Below are 14,991 nucleotides of genomic sequence, written 5' to 3'. Positions count from 1 at the left end.
ATCAGTTAACATTACAATGCTTTCACACACAAAATATTTTTTTTATTAATTGCTAAAGTTTGTTAAGCAATGTTTTTTTTCATGCCATTATTTTTTTTATTTTCACATGTTACCTATCCAACATGCAAAGTAATTTTTATTTTAAAATTAAAAATATTTTTATGGATCAGAAAATTTTCAAATTTCACATGCCAAATATTTATAGTGTCCAGATAGTTATCAAACGTTTTTTAAGGAAGAACTTTATATTTCATCGGTTATTTTCCCTAACGATTCTCTACGGTTTCGATAGATTTGACCGATCTCGTAACCAACATAAAAAATTAGGAAATAAATACAAATGATGCTACTTTCGTTCTAGAATGACTACAAATTATAACACGAAAACATAAATGTTTAGACCAAATAGCTTGAATCTCATAACATTATACATTTATATATATTTATAATTTTTATTATATTGACCTTTCAGCCGAGCCTGGCTGGCATTACAGAAGTTGTAAAGACGCGGCGTAAGTGAACTCATGTTACCGTATCCAATAATATGAAATTGACCTTTAGTCTTTACAAAGTGATCCTGTCTTGGCTGTGTTTTAGTATACTAGTATTTAGTAAAATGCAGTAACATTTCAATTATTATACATTATATATGCATATGTTATTGAACATTTTTCTTAAACATAGAAGCAAACAATTATCTCTTCCAGTTATGACCTTTCTACCCAGTTGCTGCTTGACGTAGGTTGCTAAGCCCTTTAAAATTTCGCACGTGGAGGAAATGCAATAATTTTTTTAGGTTTTATGTATACAGTTGAACAACCAAAAAAAATCACAAATTCCACTATAATTTATCAAGCTTTGTAACTAAAGGTATTTCGGTCTGGCATAACCAGGTGGTTAGATTGCTCGACTCCCAATCTGAGGGTCGCGGGTTCGAATACCCCTCCCACCAAACATGCTCGCCTTTTCAGCCATGAGGGTATTATAAAGTTACAGTCAATCCCGCTATTCGTTGGAACCCCAATATTTTGGTGGTGAGTGGTGATGACTAGCTTCCATGCCTCTAGTATTGCAATGTTAAATTAGGAACAGATAGTGCATAGAACCCTCGTGTGGCTTTGCGCAAAATTACAAACAAAGCTGTATTTCGGTCTAAATAATATGAACTTTGGAGCAGACTAAATACACAATCTACCTGCTTTGAAACCTTGGTTCGAAAGAATGAGATGGCCTCCCAACATTTTAAAATGCCTGAGAAAACCACTAGGAGGACATTCTGAGCTGTCAATTGGTTATTCACATGTCATCTATTGAAGAAAGTATATATAAGGTACCGTTTCCAAAAATCACAAACATCTCATTTGAAGCAGTGCTGCATTCAACATACCACGTGACATACAAAAATCGATGTTTAACTGTTTGTTTTATATTTACTTTTAAATTAAGAAATTAATAGGGTAAATATATACTATGTTGTTGTTTGGCTTAGGATTCTTCTGCAGTATGTATCTATGACTTGTTAGCGATAAATTCAACGATGAATTAACAGCACGCACTTCACTTGTTTTCAAAATAATATATATATATATATATATATTCAGAACAAGTTAACGTGTGTACAATAAATTCTTCAACACCACAGATATTATGGACATATCATAAATACTATATATGTCGTTCTCTCCTTCTTGTCAAATATCCGCTTAGGCCTATTCAATTACTTTAGAATTTCCGTTAACAAGCCGAACTATCTTCTCTATTTCTATCACACTAATATTCTCTGTGATTCACTTACAATTGTGGCACAAACTGCCGTAATCGTTTGGTCTTCTTTCTTTTGAAGAACCCCTGCTCCTTTTGTCAAAGTGCACTTAAGCTGATTCAATTACTTTAGAACCAGGCTTTGACGAAATAAAATTATTTTCCTTATCTTCTATTCTATTGTTGGTTTCACTCTTAACATATTAAACGTTAGGCCTATCATTTCTACGGTAGTTAGCTTCTTACTAATTTTATTCTCTTTTGCTATTATCCGTCTGCTTCTTGTCTGCTGTTCTCGCTCGTCTCATGCTATTTATATATCTATTACCCAATCGTCTGTTCGCCTTCTATATTCTCTACATCAATAAATTGCACGTGACGTTCGATATTCTGAACATCAATGAATTATAAACAAAACTTCCTATAATCATCTACTTTTTACTCTTATTATAACAAAAACGAAACAATAATAAAACATTCACTCACAAAACTAAATTAATCAATAATATCTGAACGAAACAGTCTTATATAATGACAGTGTTGATGCACAATGTTAAATATTAAGAAACTGGTATACATCCAGTTGGAATATTAAAGATTTAATGAGAGCTAGCTTTCAATTCTCTTCTGGGATTGTCTTCAGGCTAATGAACGTTGGTATATACATATTTATGAAGCTTGTAAGTACTTTTAACTTACCATTTAGTAACCTAAAATAATTTAGGTATGTAAATAATACTGCGGTAAAGTCAAGAAATCTGTAATATAATCACCAGCCAGTTGGTCCACTGCATAATATAGAATAATAAATTTGACATAATACCACAATATAATTCACATATTTAAATTGAGTTAGGTTACTAAATAGTGAGTTAAAAGGACTTAAACACATCAATATTATATACACACCACCATTATACTGACCCAAACTGAGCTTACGAGCCTTTAGTAGGCGAAATTGCAGTCTACAGCAGACGGTAAGGCGAAACAAAGAATATATATATATTTGGCCTTTACTTTACGGATTATATTTTCCATTTCATCTTTGGTGTACAGAAAAGAAACATTTATTATAATAGTATGTACAAATTCACGTTTAAAAGGTCTTAACAATACTATGTTTACTGTTCTAAGCACGCTTTATTTAGAATTGTTGGTTTCACGTTACGTGAATTTGTATATACCGTTGTTTATTAGCCTTACGACGATTTCTGAAGAAAGTCGAAAGCTATCTTCTATCAAATCTTCATATTCCAACGTCGTGTATACACGTTTTTTAAAATCTAATATTGTGTTTATAAATCGTGGTATAATTTTAAAGTTGAAATTTTTCGTATTTCTAATAATAATAAGTAGAAAGGAAATACTTAAAAATAGGGTTGGTACTGAATTATTTACAATTGAATATACTGTTACGTCTGTGTTCGTTTGTTAATGTCCCGTGAAAATTCTTCCCGAGGAATTTCGGCGATACAAGTCCTTTCTTAAATAAGACTAGTTTATTCTTTCTCAATACATCTTTTCAATACACAGAATTTCTACGGTCACGTTGACTTAAACACACGCTATAATTCACAATGATTTGCACACTTTACATACGGCTTGACTCGATTATCCCGTTATCAATTTATCTGTCGCTATGTCTCTATCTGCAATTCTAGTTCCGATTAAGTTGCCTCGCTTTATCTGGCGCGCTTATATACAGGAATAGAGGGCGTCTAGCAAATACTGCATTATTCGTGATGTTCCCCGAACCTTCTAGATACTCATTACGTGTTACCAGCGTCACGTGAATTCCGCTGTCGTAACAATACGATATGTGTCATAATCCGCTAGTCAAAGTTTTTGTTTGTTTTTTTACAAGCAACAAAGACATCAAACTTCTTTTTTCAAACAAAGCTTTACGAAATTAAAATCATATACATCTACTTAAATCTGAACCTTAAGATAGAAAGTGATGAATTTTTTACAATTTCATAATTATCGTGGCGTACCTTTTTCAGCTGCATCAGGTGTGGCTCCGTCAGTTTCGTCGCTTCGGAAGTGTGGATTATCAATGGCAAATTTTCCTTTATCATCTGCCCTTTCCTCTTCATTGTCAAATTTTCCCGCAGTAACTCTAGCACCTGTGTGTACAAAAAGGTTGGGTTAAAGCAGGCCATTGTTTGTCATAACTCGTTTTCAGTCTTCATTGTAAATTGGATTAAGAAATCCACGCGGACATACTTATTGTGAATGTCAGATATTGATGATAGTGTGTTTCTATCGTTAGCGAGTTCTTTCTTATTATTTGGTTTAAAAAAATGCAAAATTTCAGTTCATTTAACAATAGTTAAGGCGATTTATTTCTTCAACCGTAACGTACAAGTTCTACAGGTTACGTTCGTTGATAGGCCTAACTTCCAAGTAAAACTAAACTGTAACTTTTTACTTTTACTCATATCTAAAGCACAAACTCAAGCTGACTGACTAACACACTCGCTTTCTCAGTATCAATAGATAACATAATAATAGACTAACTGATAAATTTACAGACTATATAACTCATTGATTAACCCCCTGATTGACTGGGTGACTCAGTAACTCACTCATTGTTGCTGTTGTTTGTTAATATTGTTACGACAGCGGAAGTCACGTTACGCTGGTAACACTTAATGAGTATCTCGAATGTTCCTGAAGGCTCGAGTGTTTGCCAGACGCCCTCTATTTTGTATATATAAGACCGGCAAGAAGTGACGGGATAGATAATTGCAAACAGGCAGAGATAGAGACGGACAATTGAGTCAAGCGCGGTAGTGAGCGTAAGTAAAGTGCGTGATTCGTTGTGAATTATAGCGTGTGTTGAAGTTAAAGTGACTGTGGAAATTAAGTGTATTGTAAAGTTATATTGAGAAAGAATAAACTAGTTTTATTTAAGAAAGGACTCGTGTCACCAAAGTTTCATCCGAAAGAAATTATACGGTAAATTAACAAACGACTAGAGACGTAACAATGTTGTTATAATATGATATCTTATAAAATGCTGCGAGAAAATTGGGAATTAAATTAAATATGATGTTTAATGCTTAAAATGTCAAAGGATTGCACCCTATTGGATAACAGATAAGAGTGATATAATTTTTCATTACATAGTTTTCTTTACTGGCCCTATATGGGTTTCCAGAAAGAAAACTGTGTAATAGCGTTTCAGTTATAACTTTTTTTCTTGTACACTGCGACCCATGGTCTGGCCCTCCGTTGACACAGCGGTAAGTCTCTGGGCTTACAACGCTAATAATTGGGTTTCGATACCTGCGGTGAGCAGAGCATAGATAGATCATTGTGTAGCATTGTGCTTAACAATAAACCAAACTAACGACCTGATGAGGTCTAGTACTAAATGATAAAAACCTATAACCCAAAACTTTTTCAACCTACGTGTTTTTTTCACATCACGAATGAAGTATTGTTCTGATATTGCATCAGACAAAACTGTGATGTAATATTGCACCTATTACCCATTACAGTATAATGGCGTACGCACTTACGGATTATACACCTTTTGACTCACAACTAATTGATATAAATGTCAGTGATGCAAATCACACCAAACTACAGGTGTTTCTCCGCATTTCTTTTTAAGAAGTCCATAAAGGATTTCAAAAATATCATTCTAAAGCTTTCTTTTTCTTGTTATGCATTGCTGCCCAGTAGGCTTACTTTTCAATACAAGAAATAAATACGTCAATAGTATAAATGTGGTTTCAACAGAGACTCCATAAATTGTGACCAATCTTTCCTGGTGAGCTCTGGTATTGAACTAAGGACCTCGTGGGTAGTGGAGTGTAACAAAAAAGGTGTAGTTTAAATACTATTATGCACTTTTATTGGGAACAACATGACCTCGTGGCCAGTGCTCTGGATTTGGTCTCGAAAGGTTGTGGGTTCAAGTCTTGTCCTTGATTACTTTACCACAGTTACAAGCGAGTTGCTTGAGATTAACCTGCGATGAGCCGGCATCCCATCCATGGGATATATATTACCATTCCCATGCGCTAGTGTCACTGGAAACTGGAGTTAAAAAACAGCCTTATGTGCCTTTTAAGATGCAAAAAGAACGAACTTGTGTTACTTATGCACTCTTGTTACTAGAATACTGTATTAATCTAGTAAAGATTTACTTGTTTGTTTGCTGTTAAGCGCAAAGCTACAAAATGGGCTATGTGTGTTCTGCCCATAGCGGGTATCGAAACCTGTTTTTTAACGTGATAAGCCCTCAGATTTATCACTGAGCCAACAGAGAGCGTCAGTAAAGAACGGTGTGATAAATATATTATCAGTCATACTGTGATGTAAATCAAAATTTATTTAGAAATTTCGAATAGCTATTTTATTTTTAGCCTCGTAAGTATCATAGTTGAAAGTGTTTAGTTTTTTTCAATTACAGACATTACATGTTTCGTTGAAGTTTTAGAAAAGCAAGACTCATTGATTGGGAATTACAATTAATGTTTATAAATCACCGCAAAAGACAATTTTATTGCCCCTTTGACATTCGAGAAACATAAATAAAACTTCTTGGCGGATTTCACTTGGTCGAATTTTTTCAGCAACACATTCTTTCCACCTAGTGTTTATAACTTAGTTTATACAAGAGAGGTTGAATAGCTTTGTGGACATTACACACAAGACGTACAATATACATATATCGACAACTTTCGTCCATTGCTGACTTATTACGGTATTGTAATTATTTAACCCTACAATCGATCAAACAGAAATTGTCATGTTTTGGTGGAAACTTTGAGAAAGAGTAAACCTGCTAAACTAATTTTTGATACGAAACCTTGTCTGGATTTAAGGTTCGATCTCTTGCTTTGAAAAACTCAATGAAACTCATAAAATATTGTTTTGGTGTTAGTGAAAAATCTTCAAAGCGAGGCTAATTTGTGTCAAGGCCATTTCATCTTGGCTTTCATTTGCACTGGAAGAATGATTTTCCAACACATTCATTGCATCTAGAACAACTGCACACTTACTATAAACAGCAATACATGTTATTCAACTATTTCTTATAACTTTCGCTGGTTAAAGTCTGGGGAATCATATCTAAGCTTGGTAATCACTGAACAATCTAAAACAATGAAAGTAGTTACAATGAGAAGAACAAAAAATCATACTATAATTATTCCTTCTGTTTCGCAATTTTTTTATTTATTTTTTTTTGTCCTCTTATAATTGCGCTTGCTATAGAAACTATGATAAACATGATTTTTTGACATTCTCCCAGTGTATGATGACTGGTTTAGCACTAAAAACAGGCCTTCTATGGATAAATTACTTTGCAAAAGGCAATTGTTTTTCATCAAAGTCTTGACACAAACGGGGGAACTCGTTTTTAAAGTAATATTTCTCTGCTATAGATGAACTCATGAACACAAAGAATTGTAATTTTCGAAAGCTCTAAGGCAATTTTAGTGTGTTTTATCATTTGTCAGATGTTTTGACGACCAAAACAGATTCCCAATTACTTGAGACTATACCATCTTTGCTTCCTCTATTAACCTAGGAAGCTAGATTACATCTTGTACAGCAATGAAGTTATTTCGTGTGATAATTACACATGGTCAAAGAGTGTGTCTCACTTGGACGTTTTTGGGCTTTTGATGTTGTTGAAGACTTACTTCTAAACAAGTATCAACTTTCTCTAGCGATGTCGCTGTGTTTAAATTTCAAATGCATAGAGGCCATGTCCTCTTTAATTTCGCTGATGGAATAACCAATGCCGTGGGTAGCGCATGCACTCTGAGAGGATTGACGCTATTATATATATATATATATAATTTTATACCCTCTCAGTCTTCATTCTCGTGGTAAAAACTCTCGATATTAAGAGAGAAGTGCTATTCGCTGTCTTTGTGCACCCATCTTTGTTTTTCACTTTCCTTTACATGATCAAGTTGTGCTTAGTTTATTTTCCTCGCATCAATCAAGTCTGAAATTTAGTTTTAACTCCACATAACATTTTCTACCGTATCTCTCGTTATTGTGGTACTACTCTTACCTGTAAAGTAATGAATGCACCTGAGAATACAATAAGATAAATAATTTTGTTTATGTAAAATGTTGGCTACGTGTGAAAAATAATGTTTATCACCAATAGTGTATAGTTTAACAATAATACGCCCTGGCGAAGAATGTGACGTCAGCTACTTTTTTGTACAACAAACAAACAATCTCTCTTATACAATAAATCTAAAAAAAAAAACATTTGAGGTGATTTCACGAAATATAAAAATAAATGGATATCAAGCAGTATAGTGAAGTTCTAATGTTTCTTTAAACAAATCAGTTGATAAGTAATAAATTAGTTATATACAAAGGATTTCATAACTTAATGGGGCCGAGCGTGGCCTAGTGATTAAAGTGATAGAACCATTGCTACAAAAGCTTGCTCCACATTTTGGAACCATGGGTATGATATAAAACTGATGGTCAAATCATACTATTCGATCAAGAGTTAGTGGTGGATGCTGTATTTTGATTACCTGTCTTCCCTCTAGCCCAGTAGTTCCCAATCTGGGGTCCGCGTAGGTAATACCCTCTCATTAAACAAGTTTTTAATACTGCTGTTTTTTTTTAATTGCACAATCAGTTATAAATGTTTTTTATTTGATAGTGAAAAATAGGCAAACGAGTTAATTATTAATTACTAAAAACAGTTTGTTGGGTAGACGGTATTTTTCAAAAACATGGGGTCCATGAGGAAAAAAATCAAAATCAAAGGGGTCTTTGGGAACCACTGCTCTAATTTTTCATTTCAAAAATAGGGACGGTTATATTCAAATAGTCTTTATGTAATATGTTCGTGGAAATTTCTGAAAAATTTAATTATATTTTCATATGTATAATCAAATGATAACAATTACGCCTTTCTCCTATAATACTTCGCCCCCCCCCCACGTAGCACAGCGGTATGTCTGCGGACTTACAACGCTAGAAACCGGGTTTCGATACCCGTGGTGGGTAGAGCACAGATAGCTTATTGTGTAGCTTTGTGCATAGCTTCAAACAAACAAACATAATTAAAATTCAATGTTTGGTTTTTGCCGGATCTCAGATCAGGAACCCATTTGGGGTGTGTGTTTTTTTTATCGAAAGACGAAAACATTATATTTAATTTTAAGACTGCTTCGTTTGCAAATTATATCTGACTGGCGTAGTCAACTATATTACTCCTTCCAACCCCATTCCAAATGATAGCTTCAATAATGTTTATATTATTGTTTGAAACAGTGTTTCTTAAATGTTTTAGGTCGCGCCTCCCTTTTCTTCTCTCTAATACACTTTGCTACCCCCCCCCCCAAAAAAAAACCAAACGACAACAACATTCAACTTATTTAAACCGTGATATATATATACATATATATATATATATAGCCGATGATAACAACAATAAACTTAGTTAAAAAACAACGAAAGACGAAACATTTTCTAGACGTTTCTCACGCCCCGCCCCCACAAAAAAAAAAAAGACCTTCGTGCTCTCCAGTTTGAGAAACACTGATTTAAGAGAAAGTTTAGGCAGAGAAGACTGTAGTTGATTGAAGTTGAAGTTCGACCCCCACCTGTCAACAGAGATCCGGTACTATTTTCCTAGAAATAAAGCACTGGTTGAATTCAATTCTATACTTAAAGTAATTGAAGTTTAACTATACTTTGCTTTTAGCAAACCAGAACTTCGCTGAACAGAGGTTTGATTACTGTTAACCAATCACATATATAGTAGTAACATTATCACAAAAAACAAATAAAAAAATAAAGATTTCTCGTGATGTTGTTTTTTTTTCTTCCTATTGTATATTTACTTCTTTTTGGCTTAAATATAAATATTATTTATTTGAGTAACAACAGTCTCCCGATTTCAGATACTGCTGTTGATAATACGGTTATTATGATAAATTATGATTGTTTGCCTATTTACATACACTGATATATAGGTGGTTTAACTCTCACAAGCAACTATTAACATACCTTCCTTGATATCTTTTAAAATAATGTTCTTGTTGTTTCAGTATAAAGCAGTGTATAGAATGGACTATCTGGGCTTTGTCCACTGCGAAGAACCGAGCATTGGATTTTAGCATTGTAACCCCGAAACTTACCTCTGACTCACCGAGTAAGTTTAAATAATGAAACGCAATACTTGTATGAAGTAACCAAATTTTCATTGCTCACGGTCAAAGGTAAAGTTTACAGAAAAAATATATGTCGTGAACTAATCATGGTAGAATAGGCGAGTACAGGTTCATTTGAAGTGATGTTAATGGTTAAATACTTAACTGAAATCGCCATTGAGGAGGGAAAGCGTCGCCATCTACTTGTCTAAAGTTTTATTATGAAATAAACAGAGGACGTTTATATTACGATTTTGTTTGAAACCTAGATGGCTAGGAAACATAAGTGTTTGAAGTATGTGAATAGAAGAGGAGAAAAAGGTTAATTATAGAGATTTCGTGTTTATCAAACCCTCGTAGTGGTTTTCACTTTGTGATTTATCAACTCTTCTGCTTTTCATTATTGTTTATATTTTTATTTTATTTTTTTTATTCTACTCATATTTTCCAGTTGAACGACCTTAAAAAGTATATTAATCGTTTAGGCCTTGCATTCCTACACGTACAGTTATGACTCTGAACCTTCTACAAGTACACATGTACCGCCAGCGGCTGGTATCAAAGTGAAAAAAAAAAAACTACCATAAACCTACATGTACAAAAAAAAATGTTAGCTAAGCCTAACATCCTTCCCTTCGGAATAACACGTGGTTATGATGCCACATCATAAGTTGAAAATTTTAATCTAGCAACAGTAAACAGGTTGCTTTATAAACTTATATATTAGGTATTTCCGGACAAGCACGTGACATGAATAATATAACATACTCGAGGTTTAAGGGCTTGCTTAATACTTGTTTACTTTTGAGTGAGGATGTTATTTCTCTTGACTCTCTGGGAAGTATATGTAAAACTTCTGCTGAGATAAAACTTATAAAATTATAAATATCAAGTTATTACAATCTTTCGATTCTCACACATAATAATAAATGAAAAAATACCATGATCAAAATTTGAAACAACTTGGAAGAATCGGAATGCGACGTTTCAAATGGAACTTGTTTTGGCTGTAACATGTTCGTTTCATTTGCGCAGAATCGGAAAAAAAAATGCTGTTTGCTCAGAAAAACCTACTTACGTGTTATGTAGGGATATATCTGATGGATGATAAAATATACCCTCTAACAGAGAAACTGTTAAATACATTTATAATTATTGTAGCTGTTTGTTATTAAGCACAAAGGGTATCGAACCCCGGTTTCTTGCGGTATAAGCCCGCAGACATGCCGCTGTACCACTGGGGAGCACGTTTATAATGCAGTAATACTTTTAGATAAAACTGCCAGTTTCACAACTGGTTGAATTGTTTAATAAGATAACTTTATTTTCGGAACATCTTTAACAACATGTTTCTGCTTTAGCGCAGGGCTGTACAAAATAATAAATAATGCATTTATTTAACTATCGATAATAATTAATGAACCCAATTCACCACAAAGTCGCTAGGCGCTGGCATACGGGGCCCGTGCCAAAAATTCCTCAATTGGCATCTTGAAGAATCATAACAGAAAGTCATGATCGATATCATACTGAAAGCATCTAGCAACACCTCTACCACATCGACAATTATTTTTCCATTGTTTTTATTAATAATCATTATTTGTGGATCGAACCCAAATTTTAATGGGTTACCAAGTTTACCATTTAACCACAAGAGGACTATATATATGATAAAACTATATATATATATATGTGTGTGTGTGTGTGTGTACATACATAGTTATGCAAATACAAAGCTACGTATAATTCAAAGAGTTACAGACAGTCATATTCTGCTGACTAGAACTCCACACTTTTCTAGTAAAACTATAACAGTTTAACTATGCTTACTCAGGACTTTTGAGACTATTGGATGCGGTGTGTTAAATATTTAATTCTTTGTTTTGTTAGGTTTCAAAATTTTCGCACAAAGCTACACAAGGGCTGCCTGCGCATAACCGTCCCTAACTTGATTGACCGGAGGAGGTCTACTCTTGTATTATCGAATAATGGGATTTGATCTTTAGTCTTATAAGGTTCCTACGGCCCCAAAGAATGGAGAAACCTACAAATTTACCGTGGACTTACTATATAAAAATTATCTATATATACATATCCAAATAACGATTCTAAATCGAAATAATGCAAAACAGGTAATTATGAATGTGGAGAATTGGGGTTATTATTTGTTATAGACATATAAATAAGTGCATTATCTATTTATGAACTTTTATTTTCTTAAGCAAAATGGCTACCCGATGGACTATCTGTATTTCCAACTGCGGGAATCAAAATTCGTTATTTGAGAAGGTTTGTTTGTTTTGAATTTCGCGCAAAGCTACACGAGGGCTATCTGCGCTAGCCGTCCCTAATTTAGAAGTGTAAGACTAGAGGAAAGGCAGCTAGTCATCACCACCCACCGCCAACTCTTGGGCTACTCTTTTACCAACGAATAGTGGGATTGACCGTCACACTTATAACGCCCCTACGGTTGAAAGGGTGAGCATGTTTGGTGTGACGGGGATTCGAACCCGCAACCCTCAGATTGCGAATGGAGCGCCCTAACCACCTGGCCATGCCGGGCCGATTGTGAGAAATGAAAAGAACTATACTAAGACAAAGGGACTCTGGTATATTTAGTTTCGTTACTACGGTTTCCTACGTTACTTAGTTTTATAAATACAAGCTGCACTATACCAGCAGCAGGGTTCGAAGCCTACATTTTAGCATCATAAGTCCTCAACCTTATCACTGTTCGGGTGAGGGGTATTTATGTGCAATATCCAAATACTCTAGCTTTGTGAAACGGAAAATAACATTGATTCGAAGGATTTCTGAGATATTTCATTTGTGATTAACGATATTAACTTATTACCTTATTTCTAAAATATTTTCTCCAAAGTTTCTTAATTATTTCTGCTACCTAATTTCTCACCGATAAATAGATCATTTTGTTGGTTGAGTGAGTTTGTCATAACACAGAACAGTCTGAGTTGATTTGTTTGTTTCAAGTTAAGCCCAAAGCTACACAATGTGCTATCTGTACTCTGCCCACCACGGGTATCGAAATCTGGTTTCTAGCGTTGTAAGTCAGCATACATGCCGCTGTGCCACTGAGGGGGGGGGTATCTGAGTTGGTAGATTTGAATTTTACTTTTTTTACTAAAAACGTTGAACATGGTTCTGTAGAGCAGCGATGTTTACGCTGTTCTGCCCTTTTCCTTTCTCTGCTGTTCGAATGACATGAGTTGGTGAAATACGGGACTCTTCCAAAACGTCATGAAATGAGGTCAGGAAAACATCTTGCTTATTGTTGTTGTTTTTTTCATCCTGCGCAGATTTCTTGTGGAAATTTCGATCGACAGTTTTCTACTTAGTGGGGATAACATTCCCTGTAGACGATAGTGTGAAAGACAATACAAATAATGGTCGATTTACCTCAAAGGGAATACTGTGGTCAATTTATTTCGTGCGATTCTTTATGTATAATAATTCATAACCGTGCGCTGCTGCATTCCTATTTTTTGAGTGTGAATATGTTGTTTTGAATATTGCTTTACCTGTAGAGCGTCAGCGTAGTTGATAAATAGTATTCTATCAGCTTGCTCCAAAAGGCTACTTACCAATATTTTCTTATCTAAACTGCTGGGCCCTGGCATGTCCTGGTGGTTAGGGCACTCTACTCGCTATCTGAGGGTCGCGGGTTCGAATCCCCGTCACGCCGAACATGCTCACCCCTTCAGCCATTACAATGTGACGATCAAACCCACTATTCGTAGGTAAAATGGTAGCCCAAGGGTTGGTGGGTGGGTGGTGGTGTCCCACACTGCTAAGTTAGAGATGGCTAGCGCAGATAGCCCTTGTGTAGCTTTGCGTGAAATTCCAAACAAACCAAACAAATTGCTACAGTAGTCTTTTTAACTTTTGTTTTTTTACCTGAAATCCTCAGAAGTTTATTTAAATTTATTTTCTTACTTGATGAATATTAAACATCACAAACTTAATCTAGTTCGTATCATAACAGTTGTTGTTCATGTAGACTGATAGTATAGTGTCTCAACCATTACTGTATCTGTCGTGTCCCGGATGCTTGTATGAGCTCTGGTGTTGTACAAAAGGCCTCGTCGGCGCTAGATATGGCAGATGTGGTGTGGCAGACATATTATTATACATTAGTCTTTACCTTTAATCACTTTTAACTATATTTCCTTATTTTGCATAATATCAATTTAAAACTATAATAAAACCCTAGATTTTTGTTGTTCAGGTATATTACATTTTCTTCCTGTCAGTCCATCACAGAATTTTTTTTTTTCGTACAGCATGAACCTAATAGCAATACTTAATAAAGACCATGGACGCTCTAGTAACAGTGAGTTATCTGTATGTAATTTAATGATAAGATAGGAGCTGTAGGCAAGTATTATGATTGGTAGTTGATTTTTGGTATTTTAATTATGGGTTTAAACTGCTAGATCAGACCACAAAGTTTAGGCTTAGTCGTCACACGTTTAGAACTGCTAACCACATGGAGGGTAATCACTCAATAGCACCCTATATTTACATAGCGGGATTGACTGTCACTTTTATTTTAATGCACTAATAATTGAGTGTGCAGAGTTTTCTGTAGCATTTACGGACTCAAATGTTGGACCTTCCGACTCGCAGCTCGGAACGCTAACCACTATGCGATTTTTTTAAATGTATATCTCTAACATTTACAAGCATAGAATTTTTATTATTATAAGAAACGCAGGAATAAGCTTAATAATTCTAAGTGTTACGCTTCTCAAAGTAAACTACAATATAAGATTCAAATATGAGAAACCCTTTATTAATGGAACAAGTGGAGTTTGAGAACGATTTTAACAGACTTAAAAAGACACATGGTCCAAGTCACGACAAGAAAAATCTGGCTATTTTATAGAAGAAACTGAATGAATCGAGGTAAAAGCTGTTAACAAAGAATTTCGTTTTCCGAAAAGAGGCTTACAGAAGCTTTATTGGCAAGATACAAAATAAACCAGAATATATATATATATATACTTGAAACCAGACAAACACTAGTAAAATGTCTGGAAATTAGAGTCAAATA

The 14,991-nt window shown here is 34.6% G+C and overlaps 1 protein-coding gene across 1 annotated transcript in view; it reads right to left on the bottom strand.

Moving 5' to 3' along the window:
• Nucleotides 1-14,991, bottom strand: part of LOC106465199 — a 51,163-nt gene that overhangs the window by 22,725 nt on the left and 13,447 nt on the right. The window contains exon 2 of the mRNA XM_013925404.2: nucleotides 3,756-3,887. Coding sequence (XP_013780858.2) covers nucleotides 3,756-3,887 — 132 coding nt within the window. The remainder of the gene's footprint in view (nucleotides 1-3,755; nucleotides 3,888-14,991) is intronic.

This window comes from Limulus polyphemus, unplaced genomic scaffold (assembly GCF_000517525.1).
Source record: "Limulus polyphemus unplaced genomic scaffold, Limulus_polyphemus-2.1.2 Scaffold66, whole genome shotgun sequence".
Classification (NCBI taxonomy): domain Eukaryota; kingdom Metazoa; phylum Arthropoda; class Merostomata; order Xiphosura; family Limulidae; genus Limulus; species Limulus polyphemus.
The sequence above is the reverse complement of the archived record's forward strand: the minus strand, read 5'-3'. Positions and strand labels throughout refer to the sequence as shown.